The 22,723-nt window shown below is 36.4% G+C and overlaps 1 protein-coding gene across 1 annotated transcript in view; it reads right to left on the reverse strand.

Moving 5' to 3' along the window:
* Positions 1–10,613: 10,613 nt before the first annotated feature.
* LRRC4C (leucine rich repeat containing 4C) overlaps positions 10,614–22,723 on the reverse strand; it is a 148,299-nt gene continuing 136,189 nt past the window's right edge. The window contains exon 3 of the mRNA XM_008587527.1: positions 10,614–13,264. Within this exon, the coding sequence (XP_008585749.1) occupies positions 11,300–13,222 (1,923 nt within the window). The 5' untranslated portion in view covers positions 13,223–13,264 and the 3' untranslated portion in view covers positions 10,614–11,299. The remainder of the gene's footprint in view (positions 13,265–22,723) is intronic.

The raw sequence follows: 22,723 nt of genomic DNA on the forward strand, positions 1-22,723 counted from the left end.
ATAGTTGGAATTAGAATAGATCCTATGGTTTGATGATATTCTACCCATTTCCTTTAGGCTAAAGTGCTTATTCCAAAATTTCTTGTGACTTTAACTCAGTGACAAATGGGAAAACCCAATAGGGTATGGCTTGATCCAAGGAAGTTATGACTACTAAAAACAGATTTTGTCCCATGTACTGAAAGGAAACACAAAAAAACAAATATTTAAAAATGTAGAATACTTTCCATAGCCATGGGAAAGCTGAACAAATGTTTCCAGGTATAAAATAAAACAAAGAACAATAAAAATTATTTGTTTTGCAAACATGTTTGTGGTCATGATTTTTAGGACCAAAAGAATTAAAAAAAAAAAAAGGTGGTAGTGAAAATTCAACACATGTATTTGATTCATTGAATACAAACAGGAATGGTTTTGATGCTTAATGGATTTTAATTAATCATTTAAAATATGAAAAGTCTTGATTATAAACTCTAGACAGGTAATCTATCTCAATATCATACAAAATTTCCCGTTTTGTAACATGGTAAGAAGGCATAAAGTGAATGATAGTCTTCTTCCTGGATGCTGTACTAATCCAAAGAACCAGAAAGAAAGTAGTGGAGAGTCCAAACCGCTAGTGTTAGGTTTACAGACTGAGAGATTGTAATTTTTTTTTAGAAGATCCCACATTTTTTTAACGTGTGATTAAAAACTACTTTGTTTCTCCCTTTTGCCTCTACCGTGTTTTCAATTCTAACATTTGTTATGCCAATCCAGGTGACATTACCTGTTCATGATGTTTGGTTTTGTTCATTGCTTAATAATTAGAAGAGATTTGTCTTACTCTGACCTGCACCCCAAGCTAGGTAAACCCAGTCATCATGTCTCAGCAAGAAAGTTCAACGTCCCTTACCATAAGTGTTTTTTCAAAGTGTTACTTCTTAAAACAGAAATAAATTTATTATTGTATGATAAATATATATCGCTATGTTTTGCCAAACCAGCATGAGCAGATAGCTTGCAAATAATATGTTATGGAGAGATGAATTAGAAATCATCATCGTTTACTTATCAATTTAATATTATTTCTATTGGAACAGGTACCAAGACAGTATAAAAAGCTTACAGATCTTTGATCATTAATACATGTGATGTAATTAAACATTGAGTAAGAGGCCCCTGAGATGGCAGAGATATTTTATCTCACTTCTGGTCTATGCCTTGGTGTTAACAACAAAATGCTTGTCTGAAATCTGGTCTCCAGAGGTTTTATTCATTCCACATCGGAGAGTCCACTACTTCCTTTGGAATTATCTTCTATGTTCTAAACACAAGTTTAAAAGCCTGTATTTCTTTCATTCGTCATATTTTTTATTTGACTGCACTGGAAAACTTCAAATGCACTCATCTGCTCTGAGCTATTATGACATCAATTAATAAGTTATTTAATAGATGATAACCTAATTTCATTCCCATAATGAACTCTGTAGTATTTTGAATTTCATGTTTCATTGTTCTTCCACTAAATGCAAATTTTATTACCTCATTGTATAGCAAGGGATGAAAGAACCTCTTAAAATGGATTAAATAGCTATTCAGGAAACTTATCAAAAGCATTTGTTTCCTATTCTTTCAAGCCATTATAAATTATAAACCGTTCTGAATGCAGAGATCATGAATCTATGATTCTTCAGAAAATTTTCTTTATCCCCCACTAATAGTGGGCCACTTGTGTGATATAGATCAGAAAATACAGAATTTTTTTTTTTTTCAGTCTAAGGTATTTTTCTGTCATTTCTTGAAGCCTAGCTAGAATGGGATTTATAACCTCCCTGATTCCCCATTTCATTCTCATCAATTAATCATTCTGATATAAATTTTGGTCCATATGCATTTCTCTTTTCCATGGATACTTTATTGCCTACAGAATAAAGTCTAAATTCCTAGGACTGAAGTTTTCTTTGTCCTCTGTTTTCTTCGCCATTGAATTAACATCAGTCTCCACTAATCTCTCTATTTCCACTACTTTAAAGAAACTTCCCAGGCTAAAACAAATTTCCTTATTTTGCATTATCAATTACTTACCCTGCAATTTTACTTTATAGTTGTTATCAGAGCTGCAATTAAATAATTATCTGTGTCATTTGTCTTCCCTTCCTAGGCTGGGACTCATCTTTAAAGTAATAACCCCAGGGCCTGGCATAGGGCCTTGCATAAAGATTCAACAAATACGTTTTTAATGGACATTGAATTAATGGTTTGCTCTTCCTCTCCCCACCTACCAAATGTTGTTAATTTCCATGGTCCTATCCCTTTACTCACTGAATTTCTTATATTTCACACTGGATAGTTTTACTCACTTTATCAGTTTTCACTGCAAATTTTATATGATGGTTGCAAGATTAATATTGCTAGTCCAGAAAACCTTCCTGCTGTGCTACTCTACCAGGATTTCCCATAGGTATTCAAATCACATATACCTAAAACCTAGTGAAGACATCGCCTTCCTCCCCCAATCCCCACCTGGAACATTTTTTTTTTTTACCTGAGCTTCTAACTATAAATATTATCTCCTAACAGCCCCCCCCCCATATTTCTTTTTCTTTTTTTTCCACTATATTTCTAATAGTTAACAAATGTAAGAAACCTTGATTCTTTCACCTCTCCTCATCATCCAATGGGACAAGTCCAGCTAACTCAGCTTGATTTTTTTTTTATTGGACCCTTCAACACATCCCAGCTATAATTTCCACTAATTATCTCTCTACTGTAGTAGTGTAACACCTTTCAAAATGGGTTTCTCTCTGTCCCAGTTAAGTTCACCTTAAAATTTCTTCTTTTGCCATGCAAGTGACCCATCCAAAGCTTAAATCTGATGATGCCACTCAATTACTCAGAAAATGTTAACACTTCATCTTCATCTATAAGCTAAATTCAATAGGATCAATGTATTATGCAAAGTCTTAATAATTGCTTTAACTTTGTCTTTAGCAACTTCCTAATTGCATGTTTAGCAACGCCAATCCACTTTCTATTCTCTTTATCACACTTGGTGTTTCTTGTTCCTTAATTTTTCTGTACATTGTGTTGGGAAAGCTGACATATCCCCTCCTACCACCTGAATAACACCCATTCATCTGTTAGTGCTCAAACCAAGAATCACTTTTATAAGAAACAAACCTGATTTCCCCACCCTCAGTCCACACAATGCAGGTCCCTTGCCCTTTCCTCTGCTTGCATAATGTGTGCTGACTTGCCATTCAGTTTCTCATAGTGAATTTGTAATACTGCAAGCTCCTTGAAGCAAGGACTATGTCCTTATTCTTTGTATCCCCGACAACTTGATTCATTGTTGGCATAGAGCAAGTATTCAATGAATGTTTCATAAGTAAATGAATAAATATATTTAGGAATGAAAAGATACTGAATTGGATCACAGATTTAAAATGAATCACTCATTCCATATTCAAATTTCTACAGCTACTGTCCTATTCTATCACTCATGCCTTTATGTGGTGAGAAAGCCTTTCCACTGCATTTCAATGCTAGGTCATATCAATCAATTAATTCTCTCCTGTCTTCATAATTTTTCTGATAATATCTTCACTTTGGTTGCATTCATTATTTATCAAAGCTACTGCTTTTACTAAGTAAGAAAAATAACTAACAAATATTGAAGTATAGGGGTTTAAATTTGTCAGGAGTACTCGGTTAGGAAAGTTAAATATTTTTTATTCAGTCTTTATTTGAGTTGAGTCCCTAGCTTTCAAAAGTTAAGCCCCTGTCCTATGTTTTTTCTCTGTTTTAGCTACTTGGTAAGTACAAAATTACTGCAGTCTAATGCTTACTCTTGAATAGTTTAGACAATTATAAATAGTGTGTTGTATTCTAAGAAGGATGAATTGGATGATTTTACTGACTTTGTGAAAACAATTTACATAATGAGAGGTTAAAGAACTACTGAGGTTAATAAAGGGGGTTTTCTTTTTCTTATGGAAAGGGACTAGAATATAATCTTTTAGCTACTGTGTTATTTAGAGATATCCATCAATGACATTTGATTAGAATATAAAAGTGAATCATAATGCAATCTTCAAAATAAAATGCCTAAAACTGAATAATTGTGATAAAAATAGTGTTGATTAATTTATTTTCATCTTTGAATGCTGGCTGATCCATAATGCATTCCATTTGCTTTCTCTAAGGAATTCAATAAAAGTCAATAGAAAAAAAAATCTCAAACATTGCCACATTAACCAAGCCAGTGCTTCAAAGTTGTCCTACCAATTTCATTAGTAAACTGGACCTAACAAGGAAAACCAACACTGATCACCAGAAAGTCTCCCCAAAGAGAAGTCTCTTTTCCAGGAGAATGTGATCTAACAGAACACAATAGATGAGCTATTCTGAGGAGAGTGTTAAGAGTTTTCTGTTCTGAATAATAAATGCCATTGCCAAAACAAGGCTCGCTTCAGCCATCAAAAAACTCCAATTCTCTTCTTTCACCCTTGGTTTTCTTTCTTATTTTTGTGCAGTAGAAAACATTTACTCTCAATTTTTTTCACCCCTGAAATGGAAATAATGATACCTACCTTGTAAGGACAGATGTGGGTAGGTGTTTTGCAAGTGGTAGCTAGAATAATATGATTGCTGACATTCCCAGGCTCTAACACCTCCTTGAAAGCAATCGGTGCTTTCTCTCTTTCTATTGCACTCCACAGAGTGGTATCTAGAGATCACTCTAGTGAGTTTGATATTACCAGCATTTGCTCATCATGATCTTGCTCGAGTTAGGAATAGGTGTTCTGGCCATTGGTTACTTGTGGTCAGTGTCACCTGGCATTGTCATTATCAATGAGATAAGCACATTAGAATGAGTCAGGGAATCAAGGGGACAATTACCCAAAAGTAAGGTCCTGAAGAAGGTGACCAATCATCCTGCTTTTCCCTGGACTAAGGAGTTTCTGGGATGCAGGACTTTTGATACTAAAACCAGGAACATCTGGGCAAACTGGGAAGAGTTGGTCTCTCTGTCATGGGGGGGCATGACTTGGTTTTGTTCCATGCTGTATATCCAGAGCCTCAAACAGTGCCTGGCATTAAGGAGGTTGCTTAATTCATATTTACTATATGAATGAATCCACTCTAATATATTAAAAAAAATAATTATTTTTTGTACTTTTCTCATTTACTTCTCTCTTTGACAGTGTTGGTTTTTTTTTTCTCCCCTCTTCCTTTCTATTTTGTGTTTATGGCTTCATGATATCAATAATTCTGCACATAGACAAATGCACTATTTAGGGAAAATTTGAAACTTGAATTTATTTATTTACTTTATTTTATTTTATTTTTTTCCTTTTTGTCTTTTTTTTTACTGACCGGTAACGGGATCGCAACCCTCGGTGTCACGCCCGTACCGGGCACCGGCAACAGTATCGCAACCCTCGGTGTTGCTCCCGCACCATGCTCAGCCAGTGAGCGGGAACCGGTTTCCACATGGGATCTGAACCCTCGGTGGGAGCGCCACCATGCTCCCAAGCGGCGCACTCTCCAGTGCACCACCGGGCCAGCCCTGAAACTTGAATTTAAAACATGCACCGACCATTCTTTCAAGGCTCAAGAAATGAGAAACTGGTAAAAGCAGTTTTTCATAGCTATAAAGCCTACAGTTTTTATTTTTGAATTATTTGATGAATGCCTAAAGGTATCCCACTAATTTCCAGAAGCCCATAGTTTGTTTATGACATTAATCTAATTGTGGATTTGTTACTCCTTAACATTACTGCTTGCTATATTTACTAAAATGGCTTTAAATAACAATTGCAAATCACTGTCAGGATTTATTATAAGTTGAGTTTTATAGGAGTTTAATAATAATGCCAATAAAATAAAACTAAGTTGGTGGATAACTGAGATTTTTATCTCAGCATATTCTTTCTGATGAATAATCTCTATATATTGGCACTTTTCTTTGAGAGAAAATATGGTGATGTTTGTGTTAATAAAACTATACATATATTATATGTATTATTTGCAGCTTTTAAAGCATTTTTCAGTATTGTAAAATTATTTATTCTTCTTGGAGGCAGAGGTTATATTAATCATAAAAATATCAGGTATTTTAAGTTGGATTGAGAATAGAAATAAAGAGGCACCACTCCTAAAATGCCAAGGAAATAATTTACTCACTTATATGAGTTGCCCTAGTTCTGTTTTGGGTTGAACTGCAGATTGCATAACTAAATGTTGAGGAGGAGTGACAAATTTGATTTTATAGTTCTCTTAGAAAACCTGAAAGCATAGTGAGAAATGAAACCAGAGATAAAGTGTACCTCCACATAGGGTAAGAATATGTATTGAAAAACCAAAATGCAATTGATCATGTAAACATTGCCATTATTTTTTTTTAGAATGACTTGTTTGCAAGACTCTTGAAAACTGCAGATAAGAAGACATAGCTACATGACATTTTTAAGGTCAGAATTAACTGATTCATTCTCTAAATGTCCATTTATGCTGAGAGACATCTTTACAAACATGAGTTCATCTGCTTGAGGGCCACTGGAAAGAGAAACTTTATTACTTCTCTCTTTCATTTTGTAAAATTTCATTATTATTACTTTTAAATAGATCTAGCCCTAGGACCTGGAAGTCATTTCAACATTTGACTTTTGAGGCTTTTACAAATTTTGTTAAGATTTACTGTTTTCATAATGATCCCATCAGTATAGAAACCAAAGATATCCCTAGTATTACAAATTATTAGATTTAAAATTTTATAGTAACTACCATTAAAGAAAACTATATACCATAAAATGTATCATAATTATTCCTGTGTATGTTTTAATATATTTAGTGGGATTAAGATTTCATTTATTTCTTTTAGAGAAAAATACACTTTACAAAATTAGCAACTGTTCTTAAATAGCAATTGCTGAGTTCCACTTTGCTTTTACTTCTTTTAATGTGGAATTAAGGTCTGCAGAAGTAAGGAGATCAAGTAATTATTATTCAGAAGCCTTATTAAGATATAGACACAGTAGAAGCTAAGGGTACCCATAACGGGTTTCCATCATGAGAACTGAACGAGGTAGATGTTCTGGCATATTCTCAGGGTTAGAGGACATAAATTAGAATGGGTTCTACTGCTACCACTGAGACAAGCCCTTCTCCTCCAAATGTCATCGAATCTTTACTTTCATCAGGATAAAAAGCCATATATTCACTACTTTTGGCAACCAGATAAAGGCAAGATTGATGGCATCTGGACAAGTCTAACTCAGCAATTCAGCATCAAATATATAGTAAAGTGTAACATTAATAATCTGGAAAATGAAATTAAATTACTAAATCTAACACTGAAAGATAAGATTTCGTGGTCTGAAGTTTCATAGGTCCTTGCTTTCTGTATTTTGTGCAGTGGATATATGAATGTGCTCATTTACTGCACATAAAAATATGTACAGGGCTGTACGGTTCACTCAGTTGGTTAAAGTGCGGTGTTGATAACACCAAGGTCGAAGGTTTGGATCCCTGTACAGGTACAAGCAGGCTGCCAAAAAACAAACAAAAATTGACAAAACAGAAAGATTTTTTCAAATATCATGTGCTTTCATTAAAGTAGCTTCATTTATAGTCTGTCTTGTTGCAACACACACTGTCTCTCTCTCTCCCTCTTCTGGTTACCTACTTCTCCTGGACAAAAGCAAAATGAACAGTAGTTTTTATTACCACTGCTAAACACTTGTTACAACCTTTAATTATGTAATATGTACAGGAAAGGTTGAAATCTGAGAAGTTCTGCTGGCAGCACTTTAAGAAACAAAATGACCTGATCAAGTATGTGTTGTGAGAATGCTTCATCCAGTATCTAAATTTGGATCCTAATTGACAGTGTGCTACATTAATTCTGGATTTCTTTTTTCTCTCATGGAGCCAGATGTATCTTGTTCTATATCCTGACAAAGCATGGAAAGATAATGGTGTCGCAGCTGCTTCCTACCTAACAGAGTTTTTAGGAATTCATATTTCTTCTTATGGAAGAAGAGAAAGAAAAGAAGGTAGCTTGATTTTTGGAAGGCAACTTGTTAGGCTTATTTTTATCTGAACTAGTTGTTGTACAGAATCACATTTTAATTAAATATAATGATAACTATATAGTTTTGGGGGGAAATGTTTTTATAAGAGATTTGACTCTGTGTTACTGTATTTTATAAGAAACAGATGAATGGCTTCCTAGAGGAGATGACTCCTTACCCAGGCATTCCCATGCTATGTCTGTGACATTTAATGATATCGTTATCTTCAAGATCCTTATTAACACTAGTAAGCTGAACCGAATATATAATGCAACACATTATTTAAAAATTATATTGCTTTAGAGCACCTCACTGTATTTATAAGCACTCATCTAACTCTTCTACTTATCTAAATATCTTGAAAATTATTATAATGCAACACATTATTTAAAAATTATATTGCTTTAGAGCGCCTCACTGTATTTATAAGCACTCATCTAACTCTTCTACTTATCTAAATATCTTGAAAATTATCTCCCAAAAAAAAAAGACAGGATTTTTTTTTTTTTTTAACTTTAATGAATGTTTACCTTGGAAATGTTGGATACTCTTGGGCCATCCACTGAATTTTTTCCCTTTGTTTCAGTAAATCCTGTTCTAAAAATGCCTTCTTTCTTTTTTTTATCCCTTGTAAATAACCCTCCCAATGTCAAGTTATTTTCCAATACATCTATATTCAGAATTTCATAGTATACAGGTTTCAAATAATATCCTAATTTTTAACTCTTTGATTACAAGACCTAAAAGCAATCATTGACTAGCAACATTTTCTCCCTCAAAAAATACTGATCACCATTCTATGTTCAAATGACCTATTTCAATCTTTGGAAAAGATTATATTTGATACCAGAATGTTTGGAATATCAGGAGAAATGATTAAAGTTACACCAGTGCTTCTGTATGTGAGCCATACCAAATCCTTCCAGTACTTTGTCAACACAACTGCATTTGGGCATGTTCAGAAGACTTTAAGAGACTGAGATTATAGCCACATGTAGACAAGTAAGATTTCCGAATAGAAAAAGGTGAATGGAGAATCTTCTTTATGGTAGAATATAAATTGTGTTCCTAATAAAGGGAGGCAGAAGATGAGGAAGAAAAAAGCCAGGGAATTGGTGATTGTAAAATACAAGGAAGACTCTCGTGTGTTCTTATTTATTTGCTGTCCCTTCCTCCTATTTCTCTGACCTATTTTGCTAGTAATGATTGGCATTTCACACCTGGAGAACCTGGGCTTGAGGTCCAGCCTGCAGAATTAAGTGTGAGGAGCTGAGCTGCCGATCCATTAGAAGCTGATGTTTTCTCCAGCTTGGTCAATCCTTGTTTTGCCACCACGGTGGCAGGTTTCAAGGCCACTAATAAGATGTACATATATTCATTTTGCTCCACACAGATGTTGATAGAAGTCATGCACGTGATATATTAAAATATCAGGAGAATGCTGAGGTGCAACAACCAGCAAGTTCAACATTTATTTGCAAGCTAGTATATGTTTTCTTACCTAAATTTTCCCAATTCCTTAAAAAGTACCCTTAATAAATTATCCCTGTATTTGCATTGCTATCTCCTGGTATGTATTTATCCTTCAGAGGAAATCTGCAGTCTGCATTTCGAATAAGATAGTCAGCTCTTCCTGAATGATGGAAGAAACCACAAACCCAGAAAGTTTCTGTAATAACAGTAACCTGACATTTTGAAACTTCAGGATCCCAATTCACAGCATTCCACCTAACAGTAAAATTAAAACCGGCTCCCAGTAATAAACTGAGATTATTTCTTAAATCATTTTTCAGGTAGATTGAGAGTGACTGAAGGGCAGGAACCAGGTCTTATCAGTTGTGCACCAACAATATTAAAATCAGTGTTTAGCACATAGTAGGTCTTCAATAACTATAGTTAAATTAAACTGAATTTTCTAACAGTCAGCACCAAATATTCAAACTCCAGATAATTTAGAGTACTTTTACCTTTTGTGGTCATATTTAATCTAGCCAATGAAATTTTATTTGAGATAGTGAATACATTTTACTGAAACTTTCTTCCAAGTGGAACGGAATGTGACTGAAGGGCAGGAACCAGGTCTTATCAGTTGTGCACCAACAATATTAAAATCAGTGTTTAGCACATAGTAGGTCTTTAATAACTATAGTTAAATTAAACTGAATTTGCTAACAGTCAGCACCAAATATTCAAACTCCAGATAATTTAGAGTACTTTTACCTTTTGTGGTCATATTTAATCTAGCCAGTGAAATTTTATTTGAGATAGTGAATACATTTTACTGAAACTTTCTTCCAAGTGGAACGGAATTTACTTCACAAAACCATTTTTTTAAAATCTGGCCATTCTACAAAGGGTAACCCTAATGAGAAGGAAAAAATACCATAGCCTCCTTGAATATAGATCTAAAATTCAAGTCAACTCATCAAACAGGACCCTGTAGAGATTGATGTTATGACTAAAGAATACTGTAGTATTTTCTTTCTGAGAAAGTAGAAAAATCTAATTACTTTCACGTCTCTCACATTTGAGCCATACTACAAATGAGTTTTGTCCAGGTACAGAAAAACCAACAATATTTTATTTATAATCTTATTTTTAGCTTTTGAACTACAAATTCTGGTTCTAGAATTGTTTAAAAGTCATGGGTTTTATAGATGCTCATATGTAAATTAATCTGTTGTTTTCTAACTTTTTTTTTCTTTTCCATAGAATGGTCCTCATAAATACAGAACAGGTTGTTACATGAAAAATATAAGATCTTGCGTTTTTTCCTCATTCTCTCTTAAAAATCTATTTCTAGTATTGCATTCCCCATTGGACTACTTCGTAAGGGCATGAGGGAAAAAAAAAAAAAGAAAAAAAAAAACCAGAGACAAAATAGACTGGATCTCACCACTAGAATTCACCATAAAAATCTCAAAGTGTAACAGAATTCTTACAAAATTTCCTAGACCAGTTCTTTAGGGAATTGAGATCTCCTATGAAAAATATGGCAATCAGGGAAGGGAGGGACGAGATGTGGGAAAATATTAAGTGCAGCAAAAACAGGTTCTGAGGAATACACATAATTTTGTCTGCTTTAGATCACAATAGAATTTTTAATAAATAAACTTCTTTTCTTTTTTGTTTTTTTTTGTAAAGACACTTTTTTGAAACAGTAGATTTAGCCCAGTCATTTGTGTCATTTTTAATAAACTGTCTTTTTTTTTATTGTTTTATGTAACTCTGTAAATGTTTTAGATCTGAGTCTCTTGTACATTGTCTTTAGAGTTCATTCGGATCAATAACGGTTCATGCACTGAACTGTGTATTGAATTTATTGTGTTAACTGTTGTTGTGTGGTTGAAGGGAGATTTGTAAGAGTTATAGTGATTTAGGTGCTCATGCTCGATAGCAGGCATGGGCAGGTGGCTTTCCATGGGTGTGTCCCCTGTAATCTCATCATCCACGTTAATGATTTCAACAGTCCTTGTTGGGGCATGATGGTTTTGCCGGTGGTGCTGCTTCCTCATCTTGTAGAAAATGACCAGCATCACGGCAGCCATCAGTGTGATGGCCACAAAACACCCAATGATGATTTTGGTCGTCTTCATGACCTCATCAATTCCTGGGATCCCACTATTTATATCAGTCACTGGGATGGTGAATGTCTTTTCCGTTGACCTTGTGCTCTGTGGCGTGAGAGAGGTGGTCACATTGGTGGTTTCCCAGTCAATCACTGGAGTGGGGCCCACGTTGTTATCTGTGGTCCGTGCCTCATCCTGAGAAGGTTCCATAGTCTCTACTGTGACGGTTGAGAAGTAAGAGAAGGGAGTAGTGGCTGCTGCAGTAACATTCAGGGTGGCTGAAGCAGTAGTATTTCCCACGGAATTACTCACCATACAAGTGTACATGCCTGTATCTTGCACGGTTACATTGGTGAAATTTAATGTACCATCACTGAGCACGGCTATCCGCACTTTGTATGCCCCATGTGTCATGACTGTTCCATTTGGAGTAATCCAAGATACGGATGTCAGGGAGGTGGAGGCCCGACATTTCAGCTCAGCTGCCATGCCTTCAGTGACATTGAGGTCTGCAGGTGGCTCCACAATCACTGGGGCATAGCATGTAAAGTAATTCTGGTCGAGCTCCCCAATGTATCTCCCTTTCAGATTGGGAGGAGTGTTACATCGGGCACAACAAGCTGTATTGGAAGGAGCCATGTCTTTTATCCACCAGCTGAGCCACAGTATGTCACAGTTACAGTTCCAAGGGTTGTGATGTAAGTGTATCCGCTCTAGATGATGCAAGGGTGTGAAGAGGTCATGAGGCAGTAATGTTAGATTGTTGTGTGCCAGGTTGATCTCCACTAGCGACTGAAGGTTATCAAAGGCATTCCGTTCAATCACCTGAATCTGGGACTGTATCATCCACAGTTTTTGAAGATGCATCAACCCCTGGAAAGAGCCAGGCCTGATGGCAGACAGATGATTCCCAGAAAGATCTAGCTCATCTAATTTTATGAGCGGTGTGAGGTTAGGGATTTCTCGGAGGTTGCACATGGCAAGGTTCAAATACCTCAAGTTGGACAGACCTTCAAAGGCACCTTCTGAGATGTATGAAAGCCTTTTCAATTCCCCTAAGTCTAGTCGACGCAAAGAAGGGATTCTGTTAAAAGCATAAGAAGGGATGCTTTCAATGGGGTTGTTTCGCAACCAAAGCTCCTTCAGTTTAGACAAATATACAAAAGCTCCATTCGGGATGGTAGTAAGACGATTGTCAAAGAGTTCCAGAGTGTTGAGGTTCGCCAGACCATTGAAGGCCCCAATTTCAATGGTTCTAATATGGTTCCTACTCAACTGTAGGATTTCCAGGTGCCTCAAGTGCTTGAAGCTGTTCACTTTGATGATCTGGATTTGGTTCTCATGGAGGTTCAGCAGCCGTGTATTGGTGGAGATGCCATCCGGAACCTCGCGCAGGTTTTTCCGAACACAAATCACCTTGCTGAACTGGTTGCTGCAGGAGCACACAGAAGGGCACGTTTGAGCCCGCACCAGACCTGCCACCACAAGAAGTTGAAGAGCCAGCAGCACCACAAGCAGGGGGTCAAATAGGGCTCTATTAAACCTAGGACCTATCATTATCTGCTGTGGATGTAAGGTCATCTTGTTCAACATTCATAATTTATCTGGTGTTGGTCCTTCTGGAGTTCAAACAGTCTGTAAAATAATAAGAACAAAAAAGAGTGTTAGATCTCCACATGTGTTTCTGGAGTAGTCAGATACAGCGATCTTGATACAGTGTATCAGCTAAAGCCATCATTTCTCAGACTAAAAGAAAGAATATATCTAATACCTCTTATTGAACTATGTGGCTCATATTTATAGGGAAATGTTTCTGTAGCCCAGATTAGCAGTCATCCACAGCTCACATTTTATCCTATATATAATCACAAAGAAATGGGCCAAAGAGGTGCAGGGCTGTAATGTAGTACTTACCAACTGAGTGTGACCTGATTGCATGAGGACATATGGGATGAACCCCACCATTAGCTTCAATATCCAGACCAGCTTGTAAGAGTTCAGAAGATAGGACATTTTGGCTGTATCCAACAAACTAAAAGTTCCTTTGCAAAATTGGTAATAGTTGACATATTATTGAAGGTTAGTCTATGTGCCAGACACCATGGGCTATAGACTTCACAAATAATCTTATCCAGGAATGACTACATAATTTGCAGGATCCATTTTAAAATAAAAATGCAGGGTGCCTTGTTAAAAATTATTAAGAATTTTAAATCAGTGACAGCAGCCCATAAAACCAAGTGTAGTTCCTCATAAACATAGGTCCGTTCGCAAATAAACAGATCACATGCCCATGAAGCTGGCCATATTCCTTTCTAATTCTTACAGCACTTGTCTGAAGTAGGAACTGTCATTGTTTCCATTTTCAATATGAAGAAATGTAATCATAGGAGAAATAACATGCAAAAAGTCACATGGTTAGTAAGTATACAACCAGGGCTCAGATGCTCATTTGATTGGTCCAAGAGTATATGATCTCCAACATTCCATGAAAATGTTGCTGTGAAAACAAGTATAAATGCAAAATATTTTTCGTAATAATCTTTTAAAAAATACCTTTCCTTTGGGAGTGAGTTCAGCTATAAGCACTGGCAACTTAATCTATGATACCTGTAAAGATGCACTGAAATAGTGACATGCACATGTGTACATAAACTTCTAGAGATTCTCATATACCAAAACTCATTATGAAATAGCCAACTGCTACCTGTAGACAGATATATCACAAATTAAATCATTTCCTATGAAACATAATTTTTGTTTACAAAAAATGAAATAGTACGACAGGACCATTATGTTTTGTGTTCCCACTTGTGCTGGTTTTAAGTAGATTTTTAAGAAGGGAAATAAAATAATTCACTTTCTGCATCTCTTCCAGCACAAGGAGGACTTCTAAAGGAGCTTGCATGACCCTGTATATGCCCCACTCGACTGGCTTATTGTGGACTGAACACCTGTGTAATAACTTCTCTAAAATCTCTCATCCCGATAAACAATGTCTCTTCTTTGACTCTCTTGAAAATTATAAAAACAAGAAGGCCCTCATCAAAAAGGCACTAATTTAGTACCTATTTCGTGTCATCTTGGGCAAGTTACTCATCCTTTTTGTGGCTCATACTCTTCTCTTCACTTGCAAAATGGAAATTGATAATATCACACCACCCTTAGGGGTGCTGTGAGGATAAAATGATTTAGAACAGCTAAGGAACTTAGAACAAGGTCTTCCACATTGTCAGAACTCAATAAGTTGTTAGATATTATTGTTATATCTGCTTTTCTTGTTGCCCTTAGCCAGACATGTTGCTAAGTACTGGGCAAATAAAGATGGAGAATATAATTCTTACATTTGAAGAAATTTTAATTCAATGGTTGAGAAAGATAGGCAAATAAAGTACAGTAATATATGTTCATTGCTATGAGACAAGTTCACATTGCCACAAGGTCACTAATGTTAGAGCAATTTAATCTGTGCTGGGAAATCAGGGGGTTTCAAAAAGGAAAATCATCTGACCTAAGCTTTGTAGAAGTTGGTGAAGAAAGAAAAAAGGGCATTTTATGTAGAAGGATGAGCCTGAGCTAAGACAAAGACACATAAAAAATGATAGTGCATCCAGGGGACAGTAAAAAGTGCCCTATGTTGGAAGAATAAAAGGCCAAAGGAGAAGAGTGGGAAGGGAAGCCAAGATGAGATAGGGTCTAGACTGTTAAGAGCTGGTTATGGCAAACTTAAGAGTCCCTGTTTTATTCTGCAGGCAACATATTTTGTTTCTAGAAAGGAATGCTAATATTAACTTTGTTTTGAAGCATGGTCATGTTGGGCTAATATGGAAGAGAGAAGAGCTTTGGAAGAAACTAGAGGCAAGAAGAACAGTTAGGAAAATCTTCCAGTTGTTCCAAATGGGCCTTGGAGAGAAGCCAAAGCCAAAGAGAGGTCCGGTTTCACGGCAATCACTTCCATGTCCACCACCTGAGGGCTTGAGAAAGAAGAGCTCGTCCTCTCTAGGACATAACCCTTCCACTGGTGGTGAGATCCCCAATATAAATTAGTGTTTATGAATAGTAGCATTGACGTAGCATACTTAAGATGGAGAAGAGCCTCTTTCCAATAACAGATGCCCTCCTCAGGAACAGAAGCTGTTGTTAGCAATCTTTAGACACATATCCACATTCACAAAACCGCTGAAAGGAACTTTGGTCTCAAGAAGGTGAAGTTAAAAGTCCTAGATTGCCTTCTGGCTTCAGAGGCTTGTTTTTGTCTCCTTCCCAATGGCATCAAAGAAAGTTGACTCATAGGTTCTGAGTTACTATTTCCTGTCTTGGCCTTCCTAGGCTGATCTGCTTGCTTCCTTCCTTCCCCAGGGCTCTTGCAGCTCTAGGTTGACTTTTCCCACCACCCAGTATTGTGATGATTTGTTCGTAGGTCTGTTTCCTCCGCTAGCCCGTGAAATCTGTGAGGACAAGGAGCCAGGTCTGATAGTACTGATCTGCTTGCTTGCTTCCTTCCCCAGGGCTCTTGCAGCTCTAGGTTGACTTTTCCCACCACCCAGTATTGTGATGATTTGTTTGTAGGTCTGTTTCCTCCGCTAGCCCGTGAAATCTGTGAGGACAAGGAGCCAGGTCTGATAGTTTCCTTTTAATCTACTGCCAACACAATGCCGGGCATACTGTACACACTCAATAAAACAATGGCGAAAATGTGCAAAATAGTTAATACGTAATTACAACTCTGCATATATGTAGTGATATGTTCTAATGCATTAATCATGCCTTTTTATTTTCTGTATTTTAGGATGTTTTGACATCTGGTGTCTTGCTATTCCTGGAAAGATTGCCCCCTCCATGGCTAGCCAATTCCTTGAAATAGTAAAGAACATACTTTTGAAGCATGATTTTCATAGGCAAACTAAGCAACCCAAAGCCCATATCCCAGCCACCTCCTTTGTCAGGCTCTCACAGGGTTCTCACACTCAGGCCACCATCCCCCTGCCGCAGTTACCTCAGGACCAGGTATCAGGCAACAAGGGAGAGCCCGTATGTCCGAGAGCCTGCCAAAATTACTCAAACTAGCCAATCCTAAGCCTGCTTACCCTGCCTTCCCTTGCCTTCACTTAAAAAGCACAACAAAAGCTTTTGCCCATGTTTTCCCCTTGCTCCTTCCACCTCCTGACTGAACCTGGTGTTTCCCCAAGTGGCCCCCAGCCTGCTGTGCCATGACCCTCCTCTTGGGAGCTGTGAGTGAAAAAACAACTACCTTTTCAAGGGTGCTTGTCTCCTGATCTGTTGGCGTCATCATATCTGAATAATAATAAAACCTGAATTTTAAAATATTCCCTAAACAACAGGGCTGGGTTCATCATATTAATCCTGTTAGTAGGTTTTATAGGTCTGTCCTAAGTATCCCACTTATATTGTGACAACATGTGGTTTGTAGGCTTCACACTTTGTGTATATTAAGAGTTATCTCTCATTGTACATTTAAACGTGACCTTAAAAAACCCTTGCAGACTTTCGTTTTGAATAGAAAGCTATCTAACTGTCCAGTGATCATGACTATTGAAAATTTCTCATTAACACGATTTAATGTAGTTTTGCATCTGCCGTACCTCCCCACACACTTCTTAAAGTTATTGGATATCAAAAAAAAAAAAAAAAGCACGTAAAATCCCTGATGCATAAACCAATTAATGTTTTTAGGATTGGGATCCCAGGGCCCTGATCTCCATTTCTCCTCCCATCCCCCACCCATGACCCTCCTCAGAATCCTAAAGTCTCTGGCAACACAGTTTGAAATAACTGGTTGACTGGAAATAGCACAGAAGTAAAGAAGATAAGTTCTTACTCGGCCATTTGCTACCTTTTCCTCTTTAAAATGTGAAACCATAAAGGCAGCCACACCCAGTGGTCAAGAGCAGGCTCTGATGTGAGACGTCCTAAGTTCATATCCCTGTTTGACTTCCATGACCTTAAAATTGGGACAGTTACTTCACCCGTCTATATTTCACTTTCCCCATCTGTAAAAGGACAATGACAATGTTATCTACTCAAAAGGCTTTTGTTAGGACTCTCATATAATATATGCAGTTACCGACTTATAATAATCAATATATAATAAACATTTAACGCAAATTAAAAATAAAGTGATGGGATACTCAGTTTCTTACTCTTCTATAAGATAGGAGCAACAATAATATCTCTTATTAAAAGTTGTAGTAAGAATTAACTGGCATGATAAGGAACACAGTCAAACATACACAAATACGATATATTGCTATTAATTATAGGCCATATGTGTCTCTCTTTTCTCAATTCACAGGCCCAGGTTTATTTTCTACTTCTTGCTTACTTCAAGGTCTTTATGTTATTGTGATTAGTAAGGTTTCCTATAAGTCAGTCATAAGTAATGATTTATGAATTATAGTCAGTTCAAAGCTAATTCATAACCTACAGCAAATGTTTGGAACATGCACTGAATCAAAAACAACTATCAACAAAAGGTTTCCTACTTTAAAATCTAAATTATGTTACTTCATATCAAAAGCCATGCTTCAACATCTCTTTCATTAGACGTTTTTATCATATCAAAAGGAACTGAATCAAAAACAACTATCAACAAAATGTTTCCTACTTTAAAATCTAAATTATGTTAGTTCATATCAAAAGCCATGCTTCAACATCTCTTTCATTAGACGTTTTTATCATATCAAAAGGAAATCAATTTAAAGGTATGCCCTATCCATTACACTGGCATCTGACAGCATTTATTTACAAATGGGTTTGTGTGGGGTTTTGAATTAAACTGATACTTTTAGCCTTGTCTCAGAGGATATTCTGACTTTGCCAATAGACCTTTCTTCCTTCCCTATCCATGCTTCAATGCACTGATAGCAGGTGCAGTGAGAGACACAGAAGGGACTGCATGCTGGAGAGTTAGGTAATAGCGGTGCTTTATTTAGCTCAGTACCACTGCTAAGTCAGCATAAGCTGTATCTAGACCTTAGAACTAGTTTGGAAACAAGATGGAAGAAATATGAATTCAGTTAACCACAACCAGTCCCCAACTCACACCCCCACACATAGACCTACTTGTAAACAACGAACCTCCCTATTCATGGAGAAACACTACTGCTTACCCACACTTAGCCTGGACCCTAAGTCCTCAAACCACACCTTACCATCCACATCAACATGACTTTGCTGTTCTACTGTCTTTATTAGCATCTTTTTTCTTTCTGGGTATCTCTTGCCAAAGCAAATAGTTTCATTGATCCTTACGTGAACTTCCCCAAAGATCCACAATTTTCATGGGAAGCTACAACAGACGTCTAAGCTCCAAGATTCATTGAATCTCTCTCCTCACGTTGCTGTTTTCACCAATCTCGGATAGTTGTGTCATACTTCTCATGTAATCCTAATCAAGTTCCCACATTGAAAAACCGTCCCAAAACGAAACTTCCAATTCTCAGTAAATTATGAAGTAATTTTCACCACTCACAGACTGCCAAACATTTGTGAGGTGGGGTTCTCCCTTATTACAATAAGCAATAAACTCAACTCTGTCTTATCAACAGGTTGTATTGGTGATATATTGGAAGTCCTCTTTTTTTCAGTATAAAGGTGGGTTATTCATTTAAAGTGTGCTTGATAGAGAGCGGAACTGTGGTTACTAGAGGTGGGAAAGGTGAATGTGTAAGGAAGATAGTAAGAGGTTGGTTAATGGACACGAAACAGCTAGAAAGGAAAAATAAGGTCCTCTTTTTTTCAATATAAAGGTGGGTTATTCATTTAAAGTGTGCTTGATAGAGAGCGGAACTGTGGTTACTAGAGGTGGGAAAGGTGAAAGTGTAAGGAAGATAGTAAGAGGTTGGTTAATGGACACGAAACAGCTAGAAAGGAAAAATAAGTTCTATTGGTGTACAATCCAGCAAGGCATCTATAATTAACAATAGTTTACTGCATGTTATCAAATGGCTAGAAGAGAGGAGATCAAATGTCCTCATCACAAAGAAATGATTAAGTTTTGCAATGATGAATATGTTAATCACCCTGACTTGATCATCATACATTGTACACATGTATTGAAATATAACTGTCCCTCAAAAATATATATAATCAATACATTTCAATAAAAAATAAAATAAAATAAAATATGCTTGAACCTCAAACAACTATCTCTACTTCCTGCCGTACATTTGTTGCCTACCCAACATCCTATTACCTTACTTTTATCCAAGAAAATTTTGTCCATAAAAATTCACTCGCATTCTAGATAACAATAAACACTATACTGTATTATCTGCTTTGGGAGAGGTTGACTTAGTACTGATGGGTGAATAAATTTGGTTTAAGCTAGAAGTAGGTAGTTATTTTCCATAAAGGGCCAAATAGTGCATATTTTAGGCTATGTAGGCCATATGGTCTCTTGCTGCAGTTACTCAATCCTGCCATTATAGCAACCATAGCCAAAATGGGCATGGCTATGCTCCAGTTCAACTACTTATAGACACTGAAATTTGGAATTCATATAATTGTCACATGGTCTGAAATATTATTCTTTTTTTCCCCTAATCATTTAAAAATTCAAAAATACTCAGCTCACAGAGTACACAAAAACAGGTGTCAGGCCAACTTACAGACTGTAGTTTGCTGAGCTCTTGTCTAAGAAAACATTGTCAGTACCATTCCTGTTACCAAAGACTGCTTAACTATGGACATGTGACCCAGTTTGGCCAAGGAGATGTGAGGAGAAGTCAGCTGAGTGGTTTTGGGGAATTTTTTGATCTACCACAAAGAAGAAGAAAAGTAATGAGGGAAAAGTGATTTTTTATACTTTTTCTTTGGATGTTGTTTTTTCAAAGGAAAAGTGAAAAAATGGAAAGATTTTGCATCACTGATGTTTGAGATAAGCAGTTGAATTAATAAATCCTGTAACTGTTCTTCTGTTAGACTTTCTTATCTTGTAAAATAATCAATCCCTTACTGACTGAAATTAATATTTTTTCTGATACGTGCAATCCAACCTACCCTCATACACTCACATATTCATATTTATTTCTCTCTCTAACTAACTCTTTCTCTTCTCCTTCCCCCAGACAATATCAAAGATAAGATAAAAAAGACGGTAGAAAAACTATAATTTCTTTCACCCATATAAATCTGGGGCCTTCCAAAAGAAAATAATTAAGCTAAAGAAGCATGTTTTGCTTATAAGAGAGGTGTTGACGCTCATCCCCATCATGCTAAGAAAGCCTTGTATTGCAAAATTGTTTTTTCTGGATATATCTTTGGGTTTTAAAGAATGCTAGAATACACGCAAAAAGAAAATCAACAAGTTAAATAGCATCATTACCAAAAGTAACTGACCTCTTCAAATCAAATTTACTTTACAAACATTTCCTACTTTAGTTCATTTTTTCTCATTTTATACCCAATCTTGCAAATTTGCTGAGCTTTCTTCATTTATTATGCAGGAGTATGTAGTTCTACAGATTTTCAGGGAAAAAAAGCCATTTTTTTTTGTAAATATGCCCAAGGCTGACCCTCTAGGTAAATGTAATGGAAATACGACAACATTTAAATGGCTGTAACCCAGAGAACTCAACCTGTCAATTCAATGGTCAGCTGTTCGGCTAAACACACTTAATTTGCGATGTTTCTAGAAAATGTTGAGAAATGTTTAGAAATTGAAATTTAAAGGAAAAAAACTTGGCTCTGCATTTTTATTTTTCTAGAACACTTACCCAGCTTTATCATAAAGGAATGTATATGTTTAGTGTTTGGAAGTGATATTACAATATATTAGATAAGAAAAAGCAGTGACCAAAGAGAATTATGTACTAAAAAGAAGGAAGGAAAGAAAGAAAAAAAAAAAAAAAAACCATGTGATTGTAGCCAAAATGATGCCATGCTCTGGAGTATAATAAGGATTGTATAAGAGCTAAATGGGCCGTGCCTTTCATAACTTTACAATCTTGTTTGAACTGTAATGCAAATTATAGACACATACATAAAATAAAACATGTACATATACGCATCTAAGCACCAATGCAAATCAGTCTACTCAATATGTAAATTCCAAAAAGCATTGTCAGAAATCAATGTATGCATAGTTTAGCAGAGAAAAATTTAAGAGGAGTTGGGATTTTATGTGTATCTTTAAGGGGACAGAGACTTGCACTGAGGCAGGGCTGTGGTGGAGGAAGTAAGAGATTACTCATAAAAGCAGAAGAGTAGGAGCACAAAATAATAAGAAAATTGACTTAATGGAAATAGAGGGCTTATATCGCAGAATGTAGATAGCTAAATTGGCCCAATTGAGGGGCACTGCATGCCTGCTGGAAGAGTTTAAATTTGCTTCAATAAAGAGACTTAGGAGGAAACTCAGGGCTCTTAAGCCAGAAAAATGATGAGAGCATTGTTTTAGAAAGTTTCTGCCCTTGTGCATAAAAGAAATTGGAGAGAGAAGCCTGGCTGATGGAAAAGTAAGTGACTTTAATAATCGACATCGCTAGCATTATTGAATGGACCTGAATGGAACTGATCTTCAATCTGATTATCTGACTACTGAGACATGCATAGGTTCAAATTAATCCGCCCTAGTTAAAATCCTGTAGAGCATGAAATGCCAATGAAGGCAAATTAGCTTCTGCATATGGGCACACAAAAAAAATATTAGTGTACACAAAGGCAGCAAGGATCATTTTGGAAACCCTGATCTGCAAGTCAGGAAAGAAGCATCTCTGTCCTCTCGTGCTGCTCATGTCCACACTATGAATTGCATACAAAGGATGACTAATCACACATTCAGTTTTGGTTCTTTTTCCAACTTGGAACAATGCTGAAGTATAGAAAGAATGCCCAATGTATATTAGAGAGACTTTGTGGAACAAAACCAATATTTAGAGTGAGTTGATTCCTGCGGTAGGGTTGGGTTAGTAATACCAACTGACTGTTTGATCTTTGGTAAACTGGCCTTCTCTAAACTGCACCTTCCTAAGTCGGAATGGTGATAACGACACCTAAATAAATTAACATCACTAGGATTACATGAATTACATGCCATAGCGTATAGTGAAAGCAAATTGCCAAATCTGCCCC

This window comes from Galeopterus variegatus, unplaced genomic scaffold (genome assembly GCF_000696425.1).
Source record: "Galeopterus variegatus unplaced genomic scaffold, G_variegatus-3.0.2 Scaffold4412, whole genome shotgun sequence".
Classification (NCBI taxonomy): Eukaryota; Metazoa; Chordata; class Mammalia; order Dermoptera; family Cynocephalidae; genus Galeopterus; species Galeopterus variegatus.